Genomic DNA, 21,294 nt, shown 5'->3' with positions numbered 1-21,294 from the left:
GTAAATAAAACAGTTCAGTAACATAACTTTTACAAACAAACTTTTATAGATTTAATATTTGCGAATTTTGAGATGATATGAGACAAATCAATTTTTTTAAGTAAATCACATTCAATGTTCAAAATGGTGAGGTTATTTAGACGATCTTGTCCCATCGTGTTCCTTAAGTAATTTTTTATGCGTTTTAATGCTGAAAATGGTCGTTCGCCACTACAGTTAGTTATCATTAGTGAGAGGTAAATTCGTAAAAATATTTCAACATTTGGAAAGCACGATTCCAAAGAGTTATCCGCTATTAGTTTATAATACTGCAGCTCAAGAGCTTCATGCTTTTTGGTGTTAATATTAGCTGCCACGTCAGTTTTTAGGAGCTCAGTGAACTGCACAAGTTCTTCACCTAAGCTGTCTTCCAAATCATCTGGATAGGCAGCTACAATCTTGGGTGAATTTATTAAAATCGCCTCCTTTTCAGTGAAATTGAGTGAATGCCAAATTTGAGAAATTAAGATGACTGATATATTCAAAATACTTTTAAAACAACAAGAGGTTACAAGTAAACCCTTACAATTTTGTCGCGCTTTCTAATGTATTTTAGCAATGTATAATGAACTCCATATTGATATAATAGCAAAGGATAATTATTACAAAAACTATATTTAGGCACTGTATAATTAATGCCTTACTTATATACAGTAACATTGCTAATTAATATTGAAATCGTATAAAGAATATCTCCTCAACAAAATCCGAGATACAACAAACCCCAAAAAATCCTTATTTCTCAGCCTGTTACGGCTACAATGACAGGGAGCCGAACATAAAGAGGTCACACAAAAGACACGTGTCCTTGGAATGACCCATATTAGTTTAAAACACGTTTCCGCACAATTTAAATGAGATCATAGTGTTTAGCAGACGGCATAATGAATTTTAAACTTTTTAGGACGGTCTGAGACAAGGACTAGGCAATATCCCCGTCGGCGTTACAGAGTCACTTTCGGCGAAAATGAGCCAAATAACGATGAAACCGAATTAAAAATACTGATGAAACCGAATTAAAAAATTAAACACCGTTAGCGGAATGCAGTGAGCAACAAAAAATGTCGAGTCCGCACGTTTAATTACCGAAATTCAAAGAATAACAGCGAAAACATGAGAGTGGAGGTATTTTTAGTAAGGTCTCAAACACAGTTATAGAAAAGCCCCGTCATGAGTCCCGAGGAACAAACAATACGAGCCATAGAGATACAAGAGGAACAGTTGAGAGTCATTTTTGTGACGGTTTTAGGGCATTCGCCCCTTCGCATGTGTGATGGGGTGAAAGACTGGTGGCGCCCCCTATCGACGAGCGAAGGAGTTATTAATAAGGATGAGCTTAGAGTAGTGGCACTCTATGTTAACTCCCTATAGGGAATAATAAGTCAAAACCTCGGAGATGCCATTACTCCATTTTATACGAGCTAAGAGCGGAAAAACGTATTTTATAAATTTTACACCTGTAAAATCTTTTAAAAAACACTTGGAACTTGTATTTCTACTTACTTTCGAGGAAATACCACCGTTTTCTGAAGGTAAGAGTCTTTTTTTTATACATTTATTAGTAATAAAAACATTTAAGGCGAGCTAAGCCTTGGTCTTGTAAAACACGGCAGATTAGTGATTTTGAAAACGACGCTAATCCTCGCTCTAATCACTAATCTGCCGTGTTTTACAAGACCAAGGCTTAGCTCGCCTTAAATGTTTTTATTACTAATAAATGTATAAAAAAAGACTCTTACCTTCAGAAAACGGTGGTATTTCCTCGAAAGTAAGTAGAAATACAAGTTCCAAGTGTTTTTTTAAAAGATTTTACAGGTGTAAAATTTAAAAATACGTTTTTCCGCTCTTAGCTCGTATAAAATGGAGTAATGGCATCTCCGAGGGTTTGACTTATTATGCCCTATAGGGAGTTAACATAGAGTGCCACTACTATAAGCTCATCCTTATTAATAACTCCTTCGCTCGTCGATAGGGGGGCGCCACCAGTCATTCACCCTATCACACATGCGAAGGAGGAGAAGCGAAAAATCCCTCACAAAAACGTTCAAGGACCGCTTTCCCCAATAGTTTGTCTAGGCTTTAATAGTGTTATAATGTCTATGATACGAGCTTTACCAAGACCTATGGCAAAACGCTGCCAGTAGGTAAAACCAAAAGACGGCGATAACACGAAAAATAGTTTAAATCACTGAAAATTAAGTTTGATTACCGTTAACGGAAGGCTTTAGAAGTCGTTATGTGCAAAAATCAAACGAAGCCAACTCGATCACGCGCTCAGCAAAAAAAATCCTTATTTCTCAGCCTGTTACGGCTACCTACAATGCGGCTCTGGAGCAATGAGATAGATCTCTATGAGATAGATAGAGTTACAATTCAAATACTCGCGTATGCGTATTTTATTTAACACGTTTAAAAACTATCTTGACAGCTTGTTACACAGATTATAGCAGCAGACGTTAATAAAAAAGTTCTTAGGGTGGCGCCACCCGTATTTGATAAAGATTCATGCTCGATAAAAGGTGTATTGCGAAACGTCGATCTCGAGATCTCACGTTGTGACTCTAGGTTTCATATATATATTCTATCTCATTGCTCTGGAGTAGTTTAAAGAGCGAAGGCGAGACGACGACGAAGGCGGAGCTGACGACGAAGGCGGAGCTAATCTTCCGTTTTATGTCTTTTATGTCTCCGTAATATTTTTTCTCCATCATAGATGGCGACAAAATAAAAATGAGAAAAGTAGAATGCGATTGCTTGGATCCGCATCCAAAAGTAAACTCTCGCTTATAAAACAAACCCAAAAGTAAAATTTCTCTTTTTTTTATTGAGCCATAAATCTTAGGGGATACAATGAGTAAAGGTCAGGGAAACAAAATAGAAAAACTAGGCTTTAAACTATAAAAGAATGGTAGAACTTGAGTAGGCCCGTAGGGGTAAAATCTGAATCATACAACAGGCGCTTTTAGGCAATAAACTTCAAAATAGGAAGAAAACTAAAGGGACATTGACACACACCAAAAATGCACTGCGACACGATATAACCCTTACAGGATGCACTCTCAATTTTTTTAACTCGCTGTGATTTTCCCCATTATTTCTATTTTTTGCCGGCACCCGGCAGAGCAGACTAAAACATTTTGAAGCCAAACATTTTCGGCTCTGCGGGGCCCCCAGAAGCGCGGGGCCCGTAGCATTTGCTACTTCTGCTATATGGTTAATCCGGCCCTGGAAGCGAGAATTGACTACACTCTGTTGTTTTGCAGTCCATTTTCCTATTTAGTCTGCATTACTAAGCCTTTGACAGCGCCTAACCAGGCGTCACTTTATGAGAATCTATGATGTTTCACCTACGTTGTCACTCCATGACAAGCTCCAATTTGTAACCAGTGACAAACTTATATGAGACCAAGTGGCCTTACATGTATTGAGAACAAAAAAGTGGAACACTAATGCATAATTCAAAACAAAAAACTATAGACAGATACCAAAAATATACCTTTATATCATTTAGAAGTTGATGAATCTCTGCGTTTTTAACTTTTATCTTTGCCAAGAGCTCTTTCTCTTTCATTTTGCAGCTTTCTTCTTTCGATACTTCAACATTCTTTATCATCTCTTTGCTTTCTTCCAGTTGTTCTTGCAACTTCTCAATCTCGTCGCGCAAGATACTTTGCTCCTCTTCGTGCTTCTCAACCATTTGAAGTGCCTGGGTACGATTGAAAAAAAAAAGCTTCCTACTAAATAGGTCTTTTACGGTAAACGTCTTCGTATAAAGAACTAATCTAAGCACGTTTTTTTCTAAATAACAGATAACTTAAGTTACTTTCTGAATTCGTAGGGGCACCAAATATCGGCTGGGGTTTAGTTTAAACAAATGTCACTATGGTCAGTAGCCCTATCTTGGAACACTTTCTCAAGCTCTTTGAAAAGTCAGATTTTTCAGTACCAAATAAGTTACAGAAGTGAACAAGCAGACCAATACATTAAGTTTGAACTATTGCCGATCGATTGCACCCATTTTCAGATTGCTAAGACGCGTACTTTTCCTACAAAATGGGTTTTAAAAAAGGTCGATTTTAGCCCTAACTTGGAACGGTCCGTCCTAAATTGGAACGCCCCCGTCCTAAATTGGAACACCCCGTCCTAATTTGGAACACCCTAATTTAAATACGAAAATAACCGAGTTTTTGCAACTAATAATAAGCAAATATAATTTGTTAGCGATGCTACGACCATCTAGCGACCAACGCTTGCCATTTTATACCTGTACATATATTTTAAAGGGCACTGAGTGTCATCTGCTTAAAGCTTCAAAAATTGGCGCGCTGTCAGTTCATTACGGTTAAACATTGTAAATTAAATGCACTCTAACGGTATTTCGAATGAAATAATTACCAAGTTAGATCAAAGTAACCTACACTGTTATGTTTTTGTGGCGTAATTGTGTTGAATCTACATTTTACATCAAGTGAGTCATGATACGGTGTTTGAAACCCAATATCACTATGCGAAACATGCTAAATCAGCTAAAATTGGCATCACGTTTATGACTAAATCTGGATACTAGGCTAATAATTCCCGTATCTTTTCCGCATCTTAATCTACGCTTACGGGACCAACATTATTGGACAGGTAATGAATCAACGCATCTTCTAAGGTCTTTTTTGTTGTCCTTTAGTGAGTGAAACATTAGTTATGGATGTAAAAAGATAGAGTAAATTTTCGTGTTTCGGGGTGTTCCATTTTAGGCAAATGAAGACCTTTTTTCTATTCGAGTTTTCTCAATAATGTTTAGGCCTAACCTGGCGTTTAAAGTGTTTAATTTGAAGAGAAACGTCGTCTAATTATGCTTGTATCTTCTCTGGATTTTATGATAGAGTCTTGAGGCCGTGTTTTATGGATAGAGGGACTTTCAATCTTCAAAATGAGCCCTTAAAATATTCATTTGAAGCTCTTAAACTTAAGTTATGACGAGTTTAAGAAAAGTGTTCCAAATTAGAACAGTTCCAAATTAGGGCAGCTGACCCTAGATGCTCCCTTAATCGAGGGGTGGAGTTGATTTGTCCCCTAAGCTTAGCAAAGGCTAGTTTTAGCTCCGCCCTCATGGGAGAGAATGTTAGGGGTGCCACTGGAGCCGACATTTGCTTTAAAGGGATAATGAAGAAGAAAGACGAGTGAATTTTGATGTACCTTCTTCCTGGTGCATGTGCCAAGGCTTCACGCGAGATTTTTATCTGCGTCAAAATTATGCCACGTACGGCTTCTTCAGAGTAGAAAATTTTCAATATTTTCGACTGTGAAGTAGACAACGCACCATTTTTGCCAGATTTGTCAGTTAAACAGGGGCGTTAAGCCTTGGCACACGCATCGGGAATAAGGTGGAGTGATTAAGGGTGTTAAAATATGCATAAAACAAAGATAACTCAACAAAACTTTGACTTTAATATTTAAAGTTGCTATATTAGCTCGCAAAGCATAACTCCAATTTGCAACAAATTTTGAAGATGGAAATTTCTTTTGAGAAACTAATGTTCAGCAGGTAAAAAATCACAACTTTGAAAATATATTATATGTTAACGTAAAGTTTTGGTGAGTTACCCTGTTTTTATGAACATATTTTTAACACCCTTAACAGGGTTGCCACGGAATTTTCAGAACCAAATCCCTGACTTTTCCAGGTTTTCCAGGATTTCCAGGTACTGTGGCAACCCTGCTTAATCAATTAAAATTAACTTTTTCTACTTCATTGTCCCTTTGATTGAAAAAAATAATATAAAGTAATTAATTATAGGGTCCCAAAGGGTATTAAACTCTTAATGAAGAAGTGAAGGGTCACTGCCACTTGTGACATAATTCTTGCCTAGTTCTTATGTGACAAGTTTACATATTTCAAACCATTTTGCAGCCCACACTTTTGGGGCATAATCAATCCTAACCCCTCAACTAGATATTTACCAAGTACAAAACTCCACATGGTACAAACTGAAACTAATTTTCCACAAGACAAGGCAACCAAACTGACATCTCAATACCTTGATATTCTCCAACTCGTCCTTCAGATCTTCAATCTCGGCTAAAAGCTCCTTTTCATGACGAGCGCTCAGTCTTCCTTGATTCTTGGCCATTTGTTCCAATTCTTCCATTGCAACCTCCGCTTGCAACCCTTTCAGCTTGAACACGATGTGATTTATTTATTTTATCTTAACTCTAATTAAAGTTTGTTTTCTTAAAGAATTTATACCTGCAAAACTGCTTTTGACACCAGAAAGAGTTTATGCAGTCTTTTGGGATCATCTTCGTTAGATGGCTTAAACTTTAATAATATGGGTTAATTAAAAACAATGGCAAATTTATATTCTAATTAGGGTAATAATATTATTATTATTAACTTACATTAATTAGTTTTTTGTAGAAACTTTCGGCTAAATCATCATTTATGTCCTGAAGATTGCATTTGTCAATTTCGTTCCAATCAATAGGCGCCATGTAAACAGCGGAGGTGCGAACTTATAGGGTAATGGCAGCCCTCTGAATTCGATTGTATTAAGCTCTATGGGGAAATAACATGGGGTGCCATTAGTCTATATTGCATGTGTTTTTCTTATTTATTTTTAGGTAATCATGGTCTTCTTTTCACGCATTTGTTATTTACCATGTGTACAAATAATAATAGAGGTTATTAAAAAAATACGAACACCCACCATGAATCCATGTAACACCACAACCACAGGGTTCCACTTTACAATTTTGAAATTCGAGTTGAAAAATCCAAGTTGACTTAACACAGGCTCGGACACAATGTGGCACTACCAATCATCGAAGTAACTATGGTGCTTCCCCGGATATTTCTGGTGAAATTCTTTTTTAGTATTATAAACATACCAAAAATGGAGTGGTCACGTCATCACAGGGCCGGAAATAAGCGCAGGACACTGGACATTAATTTTTTTAAAAACTAAGGGGGTCACTGGACAGTTTGACCAATAAATTTTTGGAAGTTTTGATAGCTTGACTATGGAGATGCGACACTATTTTGCACACTACAGTGGACAATGTCCTATAAATTTTCAAGTCAAACAGGGGGTCATTGGACGCGTGTCCTATAGGAAATTTTTCTTATTTCCGATCCTGCGTCATCATCTATATGAACTTAGTCCATTTTATTATATCTTATCTTTTGATTTTAGAGCTATTTCAGTGGGGGAAAAATTTCGTCTGCTACGAAAATTGGGCCTGCCTTTGAGTGTAGAGGGCGGCCATTTTGTGCGGGTTTCTCTATGGGCAAATAGCATTGGTGACGTAGCCATTACCCCCTCTGAAATAGCTCTATTGAAAGGCCTTGGTAGAAGCTGTCTGCTTCACTACTTCGATGTCTTCTTCGGTCTGCTAGACTGCTACAAACATTTTTGTTTGTTATGTTTCCATAGCAACGAAAGTTACAAAGAGCTGGACATAGGAAATCTTACAGCAGTTCTATTGGACAGGGTTGGAAATAAGGTGCATTTTGTAAGTGGTCCTCGGCAGTGGCGTAACGACGTTTGTTGGGCCCGCCCGCAGTCCGACAATAAGGGCCCCTTCTTAAGTGTTGAGCTTTCAAAAAAGTATGAAAGCATCATGAACGTTAGTACTTTTCCCTTTCATAATTTATAGCAATGCGCCTTGTCACCGCTTTCGACTAAGATTTCTCTCACATACTAAACTGCAATGCAGGGCCTCAACTCTTTTAGAGAATTTTTAATACAAAAAATAGGATTCTCTTCGCAAAAGTATAGCATTATACAGGACCAGGTTAATCAAATTATAGGATTATACAGGACCAGATTAATCAAATTATAGGATTATACAGGACCAGATTAATCAAATTATAGGATTATACAGGACCAGATTAATCAAATTATAGGATTATACAGAACCAGATTCGTCAAATTATAGGATTATACAGGACCAGATTCATCAAATTATAGGATTATACAGGCCCAGATTAATCACATTATAGGATTACACAGAACCAGATTAATCAAATAATAGGATTATACAGGACCAGATTCATCAAATTATAGGATTATACAGGACTAGATTAATCAAATTATAGGATTTTGCAGGACCAGATTCATCAAATTATAGGATTATGCAGGACCAGATTCATCAAATTATAGGATTATACAGGACAAGATTAATCAAATTATAGGATTATGCAGGACCAGATTCATCAAATTATAGGATTATGCAGGACCAGATTCATCAAATTATAGGATTATGCAGGACCAGATTCATCAAATTATAGGATTATACAGGACCAGATTAATCAAATTATAGGATTATGCAGTACCAGATTAATCAAATTATAGGATTATACAGGACCAGATTCATCAAATTATAGGATTATACAGGACCAGATTCATCAAATTATAGGATTATACAGGCCCAGATGAATCACATTATAGGATTAAACAGAACCAGATTAATCAAATAATAGGATTATACAGGACCAGATTCATCAAATTATAGGATTATACAGGACCAGATTAATCAAATTATAGGATTATGCAGGACCAGATTCATCAAATTATAGGATTATGCAGGACCAGATTCATCAAATTATAGGATTATACAGGACCAGATTAATCAAATTATAGGATTATGCAGGACCAGATTCATCAAATTATAGGATTATGCAGGACCAGATTCATCAAATTATAGGATTATACAGGACCAGATTAATCAAATTATAGGATCATACAGGACCAGATTAATCAAATTATAGGATTATACAGGACAAGATTAATCAAATTATAGGATTATGCAGGACCAGATTCATCAAATTATAGGATTATGCAGTACCAGATTCATCAAATTATAGGATTATGCAGGACCAGATTCATCAAATTATAGGATTATACAGGACCAGATTAATCAAATTATAGGATTATGCAGTACCAGATTAATCAAATTATAGGATTATACAGGACCAGATTCATCAAATTATAGGATTATACAGGACCAGATTCATCAAATTATAGGATTATACAGGCCCAGATGAATCACATTATAGGATTAAACAGAACCAGATTAATCAAATAATAGGATTATACAGGACCAGATTCATCAAATTATAGGATTATACAGGACCAGATTAATCAAATTATAGGATTATGCAGGACCAGATTCATCAAATTATAGGATTATGCAGGACCAGATTCATCAAATTATAGGATTATACAGGACCAGATTAATCAAATTATAGGATTATGCAGGACCAGATTCATCAAATTATAGGATTATGCAGGACCAGATTCATCAAATTATAGGATTATACAGGACCAGATTAATCAAATTATAGGATCATACAGGACCAGATTAATCAAATTATAGGATTAAACAGAACCCGATTAATCAAATAATAGGATTATACATGACCAGATTCATCAAATTATAGGATTATACAGGACCAGATTAATCAAATTATAGGATTATGCAGGACCAGATTAATCAAATTATTGGATTATACAGGACCAGATTCATCAAATTATAGGATTATACAGGACCAGATTCATCAAATTATAGGATTATACAGGCCCAGATTAATCACATTATAGGATTAAACAGAACCAGATTAATCAAATAATGGGATTATACAGGACCAGATTAATCCAATTATAGGATTATACAGGACCAGATTAATCAAATTATAGGATTATGCAGGACCAGATTCATCAAATTATAGGATTATGCAGGACCAGATTCATCAAATTATAGGATTATGCAGGACCAGATTCATCAAATTATAGTATTATGCAGGACCAGATTCATCAAATTAAAGGATTATACAGGACCAGATTAATCAAATTATAGGATCATACAGGACCAGATTAATCAAATTATAGGATTAAACAGAACCAGATTAATCAAATAATAGGATTATACAGGACCAGATTCATCAAATTATGGGATTATACAGGACCAGATTAATCAAATTATAGGATTATGCAGGACCAGATTAATCAAATTATAGGATTATGCAGGACCAGATTCATCAAATTATAGGATTATGCAGGACCAGATTCATCAAATTATAGGATTATACAGGACCATATTTATCAAATTATAGGGTTATACAGGACCAGATTAATCAAATTAAAGGATTATGCAGGACCAGATTAATCAAATTATAGGAATATACAGGACTAGATTAATCAAATTATAGGATTATACAGGACCAGATTAATCTAATTATAGCATTATACAGGACCAGATTAAACAAATTATAGGATTATACATTACCAGATTCATCAAATTATAGGATTATACAGGCCCAGATTAATCACACTATAGGATTAAACAGAACCAGATTAATCAAATAATAGGATTATACAGAACCAGATTCATCAAATTATAGGATTATACAGGACCAGATTAATCAAATTATAGGAATATACAGGACAAGATTAATCAAATTATAGGATTATACAGGACCAGATTAATCAAATTATAGGATTATGCAGGACCAGATTAATCAAATTATAGGATTATACATTCCCAGATTAATCATATTATAGGATTATGCAGGACCAGATTCATCAAATTATAGGATTATACAGGACCATATTAATCAAATTATAGGGTTATACAGGACCAGATTAATCAAATTAAAGGATTATACAGGACCATGTTAATCAAATTATAGGAATATACAGGACTAGATTAATCAAATTATAGGATTATACAGGACCAGATTAATCAAATTATAGGATTATGCAGGACCAGATTAATCAAATTATAGGATTATGTAGGACCATATTAATCAAAATATAGGATTATACAGGACCAGATTAATCAAATTATAGGATTATACAGGACCAGATTCATCAAATTATAGGATTAAACAGGCCCAGATTAATCACATTATAGGATTAAACAGAACCAGATTAATCAAATAATAGGATTATACAGAACCAGATTCATCAAATTATAGGATTATACAGGACCAGATTAATCAAATTATAGGACTATACAGGACCAGATTCATCAAATTATGGGATTATACAGGACCAGATTAATCAAATTATAGGACTATACAGGACCAGATTCATCAAATTATGGGATTATACAGGACCAGAATAATCAAATTATAGGACTATACAGGACCAGATTCATCAAATTATAGGATTATACAGGACCATATTAATCAAATTATAGGGTTATACAGGACCAGATTAATCAAATTATAGGAATATACAGGACTAGATTAATCAAATTATAGGATTATACAGGACCAGATTAATAAAATTTAGGATTATGCAGGACCAGATTAATCAAATTATAGGATTATGCAGGACCAGATTAATCAAATTATAGGATTATGCAGCACCATATTAATCAAATTATAGGGATATACAGGACCAGATTAATCAAATTATAGGATTATGCAGGACCAGATTCATCAAATTATAGGATTATACAGGACCAGATTAATCAAATTATAGGATTATGCAGGACCAGATTCATCAAATTATAGGATTATGCAGGACAAGATTCATCAAATTATAGGATTATACAGGACCAGATTAATCAAATTATAGGATCATACAGGACCAGATTAATCAAATTATAGGATTAAACAGAACCCGATTAATCAAATAATAGGATTATACAGGACCAGATTCATCAAATTATAGGATTATACAGGACCAGATTAATCAAATTATAGGATTATGCAGGACCAGATTAATCAAATTATAGGATTATACAGGACCAGATTCATCAAATTATAGGATTATACAGGACCAGATTCATCAAATTATAGGATTATACAGGCCCAGATTAATCACATTATAGGATTATACAGGCCCAGATTAATCACATTATAGGATTAAACAGAACCAGATTAATCAAATAATAGGATTATAGAGGACCATATTAATCAAATTATGGGATTATACAGGACCAGATTAATCAAATTATAGGACTATACAGGACCAGATTCATCAAATTATATTATTATACAGGACCATATTAATCAAATTATAGGGTTATACAGGACCATATTAATCAAATTATAGGAATATACAGGACTAGATTAATCAAATTATAGGATTATACAGGACCAGATTAATAAAATTATAGGATTATGCAGGACCAGATTAATCAAATTATAGGATTATGCAGGACCAGATTAATCAAATTATAGGATTATGCAGCACCATATTAATCAAATTATAGGGATATACAGGACCAGATTAATCAAATTAAAGGATTATGCAGGACCAGATTAATCAAATTATAGGAATATACAGGACTAGATTAATCAAATTATAGGATTATACAGGACCATATTAATCAAATTATAGGATTATGCAGGACCATATTAATCAAAATATAGGATTATACAGGACCAGATTAATCAAATTATAGGATTATACAGGACCAGATTTATCAAATTATAGGATTATGCAGGACCAGATTCATCAAATTATAGGATTATACAGGACCAGATTAATCAAATTATAGGATTATGCAGGACCAGATTCATCAAATTATAGGATTATGCAGGACAAGATTCATCAAATTATAGGATTATACAGGACCAGATTAATCAAATTATAGGATCATACAGGACCAGATTAATCAAATTATAGGATTAAACAGAACCCGATTAATCAAATAATAGGATTATACAGGACCAGATTCATCAAATTATAGGATTATACAGGACCAGATTAATCAAATTATAGGATTATGCAGGACCAGATTAATCAAATTATAGGATTATACAGGACCAGATTCATCAAATTATAGGATTATACAGGACCAGATTCATCAAATTATAGGATTAAACAGAACCAGATTAATCAAATAATAGGATTATACAGAACCAGATTCATCAAATTATAGGATTATACAGGACCAGATTAATCAAATTATAGGAATATACAGGACAAGATTAATCAAATTATAGGATTATACAGGACCAGATTAATCAAATTATAGGATTATGCAGGACCAGATTAATCAAATTATAGGATTATACAGGCCCAGATTAATCATATTATAGGATTATGCAGGACCAGATTCATCAAATTATAGGATTATACAGGACCATATTAATCAAATTATAGGGTTATACAGGACCAGATTAATCAAATTAAAGGATTATACAGGACCATGTTAATCAAATTATAGGAATATACAGGACTAGATTAATCAAATTATAGGATTATACAGGACCAGATTAATCAAATTATAGGATTATGCAGGACCAGATTAATCAAATTATAGGATTATGTAGGACCATATTAATCAAAATATAGGATTATACAGGACCAGATTAATCAAATTATAGGATTATACAGGACCAGATTCATCAAATTATAGGATTAAACAGGCCCAGATTAATCACATTATAGGATTAAACAGAACCAGATTAATCAAATAATAGGATTATACAGAACCAGATTCATCAAATTATAGGATTATACAGGACCAGATTAATCAAATTATAGGACTATACAGGACCAGATTCATCAAATTATGGGATTATACAGGACCAGATTAATCAAATTATAGGACTATACAGGACCAGATTCATCAAATTATGGGATTATACAGGACCAGATTAATCAAATTATAGGACTATACAGGACCAGATTCATCAAATTATAGGATTATACAGGACCATATTAATCAAATTATAGGGTTATACAGGACCAGATTAATCAAATTATAGGAATATACAGGACTAGATTAATCAAATTATAGGATTATACAGGACCAGATTAATCAAATTATAGGATTATACAGGACCAGATTCATCAAATTATAGGATTATACAGGACCAGATTCATCAAATTATAGGATTATACAGGCCCAGATTAATCACATTATAGGATTATACAGGCCCAGATTAATCACATTATAGGATTAAACAGAACCAGATTAATCAAATAATAGGATTATAGAGGACCATATTAATCAAATTATGGGATTATACAGGACCAGATTAATCAAATTATAGGACTATACAGGACCAGATTCATCAAATTATAGGATTATACAGGACCATATTAATCAAATTATAGGGTTATACAGGACCATATTAATCAAATTATAGGAATATACAGGACTAGATTAATCAAATTATAGGATTATACAGGACCAGATTAATAAAATTATAGGATTATGCAGGACCAGATTAATCAAATTATAGGATTATGCAGGACCAGATTAATCAAATTATAGGATTATGCAGCACCATATTAATCAAATTATAGGGATATACAGGACCAGATTAATCAAATTAAAGGATTATGCAGGACCAGATTAATCAAATTATAGGAATATACAGGACTAGATTAATCAAATTATAGGATTATACAGGACCATATTAATCAAATTATAGGATTATGCAGGACCATATTAATCAAAATATAGGATTATACAGGACCAGATTAATCAAATTATAGGATTATACAGGACCAGATTTATCAAATTATAGGATTATGCAGGACCAGATTCATCAAATTATAGGATTATACAGGACCAGATTAATCAAATTATAGGATTATGCAGGACCAGATTCATCAAATTATAGGATTATGCAGGACAAGATTCATCAAATTATAGGATTATACAGGACCAGATTAATCAAATTATAGGATCATACAGGACCAGATTAATCAAATTATAGGATTAAACAGAACCCGATTAATCAAATAATAGGATTATACAGGACCAGATTCATCAAATTATAGGATTATACAGGACCAGATTAATCAAATTATAGGATTATGCAGGACCAGATTAATCAAATTATAGGATTATACAGGACCAGATTCATCAAATTATAGGATTATACAGGACCAGATTCATCAAATTATAGGATTAAACAGAACCAGATTAATCAAATAATAGGATTATACAGAACCAGATTCATCAAATTATAGGATTATACAGGACCAGATTAATCAAATTATAGGAATATACAGGACAAGATTAATCAAATTATAGGATTATACAGGACCAGATTAATCAAATTATAGGATTATGCAGGACCAGATTAATCAAATTATAGGATTATACAGGCCCAGATTAATCATATTATAGGATTATGCAGGACCAGATTCATCAAATTATAGGATTATACAGGACCATATTAATCAAATTATAGGGTTATACAGGACCAGATTAATCAAATTAAAGGATTATACAGGACCATGTTAATCAAATTATAGGAATATACAGGACTAGATTAATCAAATTATAGGATTATACAGGACCAGATTAATCAAATTATAGGATTATGCAGGACCAGATTAATCAAATTATAGGATTATGTAGGACCATATTAATCAAAATATAGGATTATACAGGACCAGATTAATCAAATTATAGGATTATACAGGACCAGATTCATCAAATTATAGGATTAAACAGGCCCAGATTAATCACATTATAGGATTAAACAGAACCAGATTAATCAAATAATAGGATTATACAGAACCAGATTCATCAAATTATAGGATTATACAGGACCAGATTAATCAAATTATAGGACTATACAGGACCAGATTCATCAAATTATGGGATTATACAGGACCAGATTAATCAAATTATAGGACTATACAGGACCAGATTCATCAAATTATGGGATTATACAGGACCAGATTAATCAAATTATAGGACTATACAGGACCAGATTCATCAAATTATAGGATTATACAGGACCATATTAATCAAATTATAGGGTTATACAGGACCAGATTAATCAAATTATAGGAATATACAGGACTAGATTAATCAAATTATAGGATTATACAGGACCAGATTAATAAAATTATAGGATTATGCAGGACCAGATTAATCAAATTATAGGATTATGCAGGACCAGATTAATCAAATTATAGGATTATGCAGCACCATATTAATCAAATTATAGGGATATACAGGACCAGATTAATCAAATTATAGGATTATGCAGGACCAGATTCATCAAATTATAGGATTATACAGGACCAGATTAATCAAATTATAGGATTATGCAGGACCAGATTCATCAAATTATAGGATTATGCAGGACAAGATTCATCAAATTATAGGATTATACAGGACCAGATTAATCAAATTATAGGATCATACAGGACCAGATTAATCAAATTATAGGATTAAACAGAACCCGATTAATCAAATAATAGGATTATACAGGACCAGATTCATCAAATTATAGGATTATACAGGACCAGATTAATCAAATTATAGGATTATGCAGGACCAGATTAATCAAATTATAGGATTATACAGGACCAGATTCATCAAATTATAGGATTATACAGGACCAGATTCATCAAATTATAGGATTATACAGGCCCAGATTAATCACATTATAGGATTATACAGGCCCAGATTAATCACATTATAGGATTAAACAGAACCAGATTAATCAAATAATAGGATTATAGAGGACCATATTAATCAAATTATGGGATTATACAGGACCAGATTAATCAAATTATAGGACTATACAGGACCAGATTCATCAAATTATAGGATTATACAGGACCATATTAATCAAATTATAGGGTTATACAGGACCATATTAATCCAATTATAGGAATATACAGGACTAGATTAATCAAATTATAGGATTATACAGGACCAGATTAATAAAATTATAGGATTATGCAGGACCAGATTAATCAAATTATAGGATTATGCAGGACCAGATTAATCAAATTATAGGATTATGCAGCACCATATTAATCAAATTATAGGGATATACAGGACCAGATTAATCAAATTAAAGGATTATGCAGGACCAGATTAATCAAATTATAGGAATATACAGGACTAGATTAATCAAATTATAGGATTATACAGGACCATATTAATCAAATTATAGGATTATGCAGGACCATATTAATCAAAATATAGGATTATACAGGACCAGATTAATCAAATTATAGGATTATACAGGACCAGATTCATCAAATTATAGGATTATGCAGGACCAGATTCATCAAATTATAGGATTATACAGGACCAGATTAATCAAATTATAGGATTATGCAGGACCAGATTCATCAAATTATAGGATTATGCAGGACAAGATTCATCAAATTATAGGATTATACAGGACCAGATTAATCAAATTATAGGATCATACAGGACCAGATTCATCAAATTATAGGATTATGCAGGACCAGATTCATCAAATTATAGGATTATACAGGACCAGATTAATCAAATTATAGGATTATGCAGGACCAGATTCATCAAATTATAGGATTATGCAGGACCAGATTCATCAAATTATAGGATTATACAGGACCAGATTAATCAAATTATAGGATTATGCAGGACCATATTAATCAAATTATAGGATTATGCAGGACCATATTAATCAAATTATAGGATTATGCAGGACCATATTAATCAAAATATAGGATTATACAGGACCAGATTAATCAAATTATAGGATTATACAGGACCAGATTCATCAAATTATAGGATTATGCAGGACCAGATTCATCAAATTATAGGATTATACAGGACCAGATTAATCAAATTATAGGATTATGCAGGACCAGATTCATCAAATTATAGGATTATGCAGGACAAGATTCATCAAATTATAGGATTATACAGGACCAGATTAATCAAATTATAGGATCATACAGGACCAGATTAATCAAATTATAGGATTAAACAGAACCCGATTAATCAAATAATAGGATTATACAGGACCAGATTCATCAAATTATAGGATTATACAGGACCAGATTAATCAAATTATAGGATTATGCAGGACCAGATTAATCAAATTATAGGATTATACAGGACCAGATTCATCAAATTATAGGATTATACAGGACCAGATTCATCAAATTATAGGATTAAACAGAACCAGATTAATCAAATAATAGGATTATACAGAACCAGATTCATCAAATTATAGGATTATACAGGACCAGATTAATCAAATTATAGGAATATACAGGACAAGATTAATCAAATTATAGGATTATACAGGACCAGATTAATCAAATTATAGGATTATGCAGGACCAGATTAATCAAATTATAGGATTATACAGGCCCAGATTAATCATATTATAGGATTATGCAGGACCAGATTCATCAAATTATAGGATTATACAGGACCATATTAATCAAATTATAGGGTTATACAGGACCAGATTAATCAAATTAAAGGATTATACAGGACCATGTTAATCAAATTATAGGAATATACAGGACTAGATTAATCAAATTATAGGATTATACAGGACCAGATTAATCAAATTATAGGATTATGCAGGACCAGATTAATCAAATTATAGGATTATGTAGGACCATATTAATCAAAATATAGGATTATACAGGACCAGATTAATCAAATTATAGGATTATACAGGACCAGATTCATCAAATTATAGGATTAAACAGGCCCAGATTAATCACATTATAGGATTAAACAGAACCAGATTAATCAAATAATAGGATTATACAGAACCAGATTCATCAAATTATAGGATTATACAGGACCAGATTAATCAAATTATAGGACTATACAGGACCAGATTCATCAAATTATGGGATTATACAGGACCAGATTAATCAAATTATAGGACTATACAGGACCAGATTCATCAAATTATGGGATTATACAGGACCAGATTAATCAAATTATAGGACTATACAGGACCAGATTCATCAAATTATAGGATTATACAGGACCATATTAATCAAATTATAGGGTTATACAGGACCAGATTAATCAAATTCTAGGAATATACAGGACTAGATTAATCAAATTATAGGATTATACAGGACCAGATTAATAAAATTATAGGATTATGCAGGACCAGATTAATCAAATTATAGGATTATGCAGGACCAGATTAATCAAATTATAGGATTATGCAGCACCATATTAATCAAATTATAGGGATATACAGGACCAGATTAATCAAATTATAGGATTATGCAGGACCAGATTCATCAAATTATAGGATTATACAGGACCAGATTAATCAAATTATAGGATTATGCAGGACCAGATTCATCAAATTATAGGATTATGCAGGACAAGATTCATCAAATTATAGGATTATACAGGACCAGATTAATCAAATTATAGGATCATACAGGACCAGATTAATCAAATTATAGGATTAAACAGAACCCGATTAATCAAATAATAGGATTATACAGGACCAGATTCATCAATTTATAGGATTATACAGGACCAGATTAATCAAATTATAGGATTATGCAGGACCAGATTAATCAAATTATAGGATTATACAGGACCAGATTCATCAAATTATAGGATTATACAGGACCAGATTCATCAAATTATAGGATTATACAGGCCCAGATTAATCACATTATAGGATTATACAGGCCCAGATTAATCACATTATAGGATTAAACAGAACCAGATTAATCAAATAATAGGATTATAGAGGACCATATTAATCAAATTATGGGATTATACAGGACCAGATTAATCAAATTATAGGACTATACAGGACCAGATTCATCAAATTATAGGATTATACAGGACCATATTAATCAAATTATAGGGTTATACAGGACCATATTAATCAAATTATAGGAATATACAGGACTAGATTAATCAAATTATAGGATTATACAGGACCAGATTAATAAAATTATAGGATTATGCAGGACCAGATTAATCAAATTATAGGATTATGCAGGACCAGATTAATCAAATTATAGGATTATGCAGCACCATATTAATCAAATTATAGGGATATACAGGACCAGATTAATCAAATTAAAGGATTATGCAGGACCAGATTAATCAAATTATAGGAATATACAGGACTAGATTAATCAAATTATAGGATTATACAGGACCATATTAATCAAATTATAGGATTATGCAGGACCATATTAATCAAAATATAGGATTATACAAGACCAGATTAATCAAATTATAGGATTATACAGGACCAGATTCATCAAATTATAGGATTATGCAGGACCAGATTCATCAAATTATAGGATTATACAGGACCAGATTAATCAAATTATAGGATTATGCAGGACCAGATTCATCAAATTATAGGATTATGCAGGACAAGATTCATCAAATTATAGGATTATACAGGACCAGATTAATCAAATTATAGGATCATACAGGACCAGATTAATCAAATTATAGGATTAAACAGAACCCGATTAATCAAATAATAGGATTATACAGGACCAGATTCATCAAATTATAGGATTATACAGGACCAGATTAATCAAATTATAGGATTATGCAGGACCAGATTAATCAAATTATAGGATTATACAGGACCAGATTCATCAAATTATAGGATTATACAGGACCAGATTCATCAAATTATAGGATTATGCAGGCCCAGATTAATCACATTATAGGATTATACAGGCCCAGATTAATCACATTATAGGATTAAACAGAACCAGATTAATCAAATAATAGGATTATAGAGGACCATATTAATCAAATTATGGGATTATACAGGACCAGATTAATCAAATTATAGGACTATACAGGACCAGATTCATCAAATTATAGGATTATACAGGACCATATTAATCAAATTATAGGGTTATACAGGACCATATTAATCAAATTATAGGAATATACAGGACTAGATTAATCAAATTATAGGATTATACAGGACCAGATTAATAAAATTATAGGATTATGCAGGACTAGATTAATCAAATTATAGGATTATGCAGGACCAGATTAATCAAATTATAGGATTATGCAGCACCATATTAATCAAATTATAGGGATATACAGGACCAGATTAATCAAATTAAAGGATTATGCAGGACCAGATTAATCAAATTATAGGATCATACAGGACCATATTAATCAAATTATAGGGTTATACAGGACCATATTAATCAAATTATAGGAATATACAGGACTAGATTAATCAAATTATAGGATTATACAGGACCAGATTAATCAAATTATAGGATTATACAGGACCAGATTCATCAAATTATAGGATTATGCAGGACCAGATTCATCAAATTATAGGATTATACAGGACCAGATTAATCAAATTATAGGATTATGCAGGACCAGATTCATCAAATTATAGGATTATGCAGGACAAGATTCATCAAATTATAGGATTATACAGGACCAGATTAATCAAATTATAGGATCATACAGGACCAGATTAATCAAATTATAGGATTAAACAGAACCCGATTAATCAAATAATAGGATTATACAGGA

At 32.6% G+C, this 21,294-nt stretch overlaps 1 protein-coding gene across 1 annotated transcript in view; it reads right to left on the bottom strand.

Moving 5' to 3' along the window:
* The window catches only part of LOC149682710 (centrosomal protein of 290 kDa-like), a 47,532-nt gene extending 43,793 nt beyond the window's left edge, over positions 1–3,739 (bottom strand). Inside the window, exon 1 of the mRNA XM_089834366.1 lies at positions 3,536–3,739. Coding sequence (XP_089690492.1) covers positions 3,536–3,736 — 201 coding nt within the window. The 5' untranslated portion in view covers positions 3,737–3,739. The remainder of the gene's footprint in view (positions 1–3,535) is intronic.
* Between the last annotated feature and the right edge of the window lie 17,555 nt (positions 3,740–21,294).

Source organism: Phalangium opilio, unplaced genomic scaffold (genome assembly GCF_054372755.1).
Source record: "Phalangium opilio isolate 3A_F unplaced genomic scaffold, DU_Popi_V2 ptg000038l_1, whole genome shotgun sequence".
NCBI classification, from domain to species: domain Eukaryota; kingdom Metazoa; phylum Arthropoda; class Arachnida; order Opiliones; family Phalangiidae; genus Phalangium; species Phalangium opilio.
The sequence above is the reverse complement of the archived record's forward strand: the minus strand, read 5'-3'. Positions and strand labels throughout refer to the sequence as shown.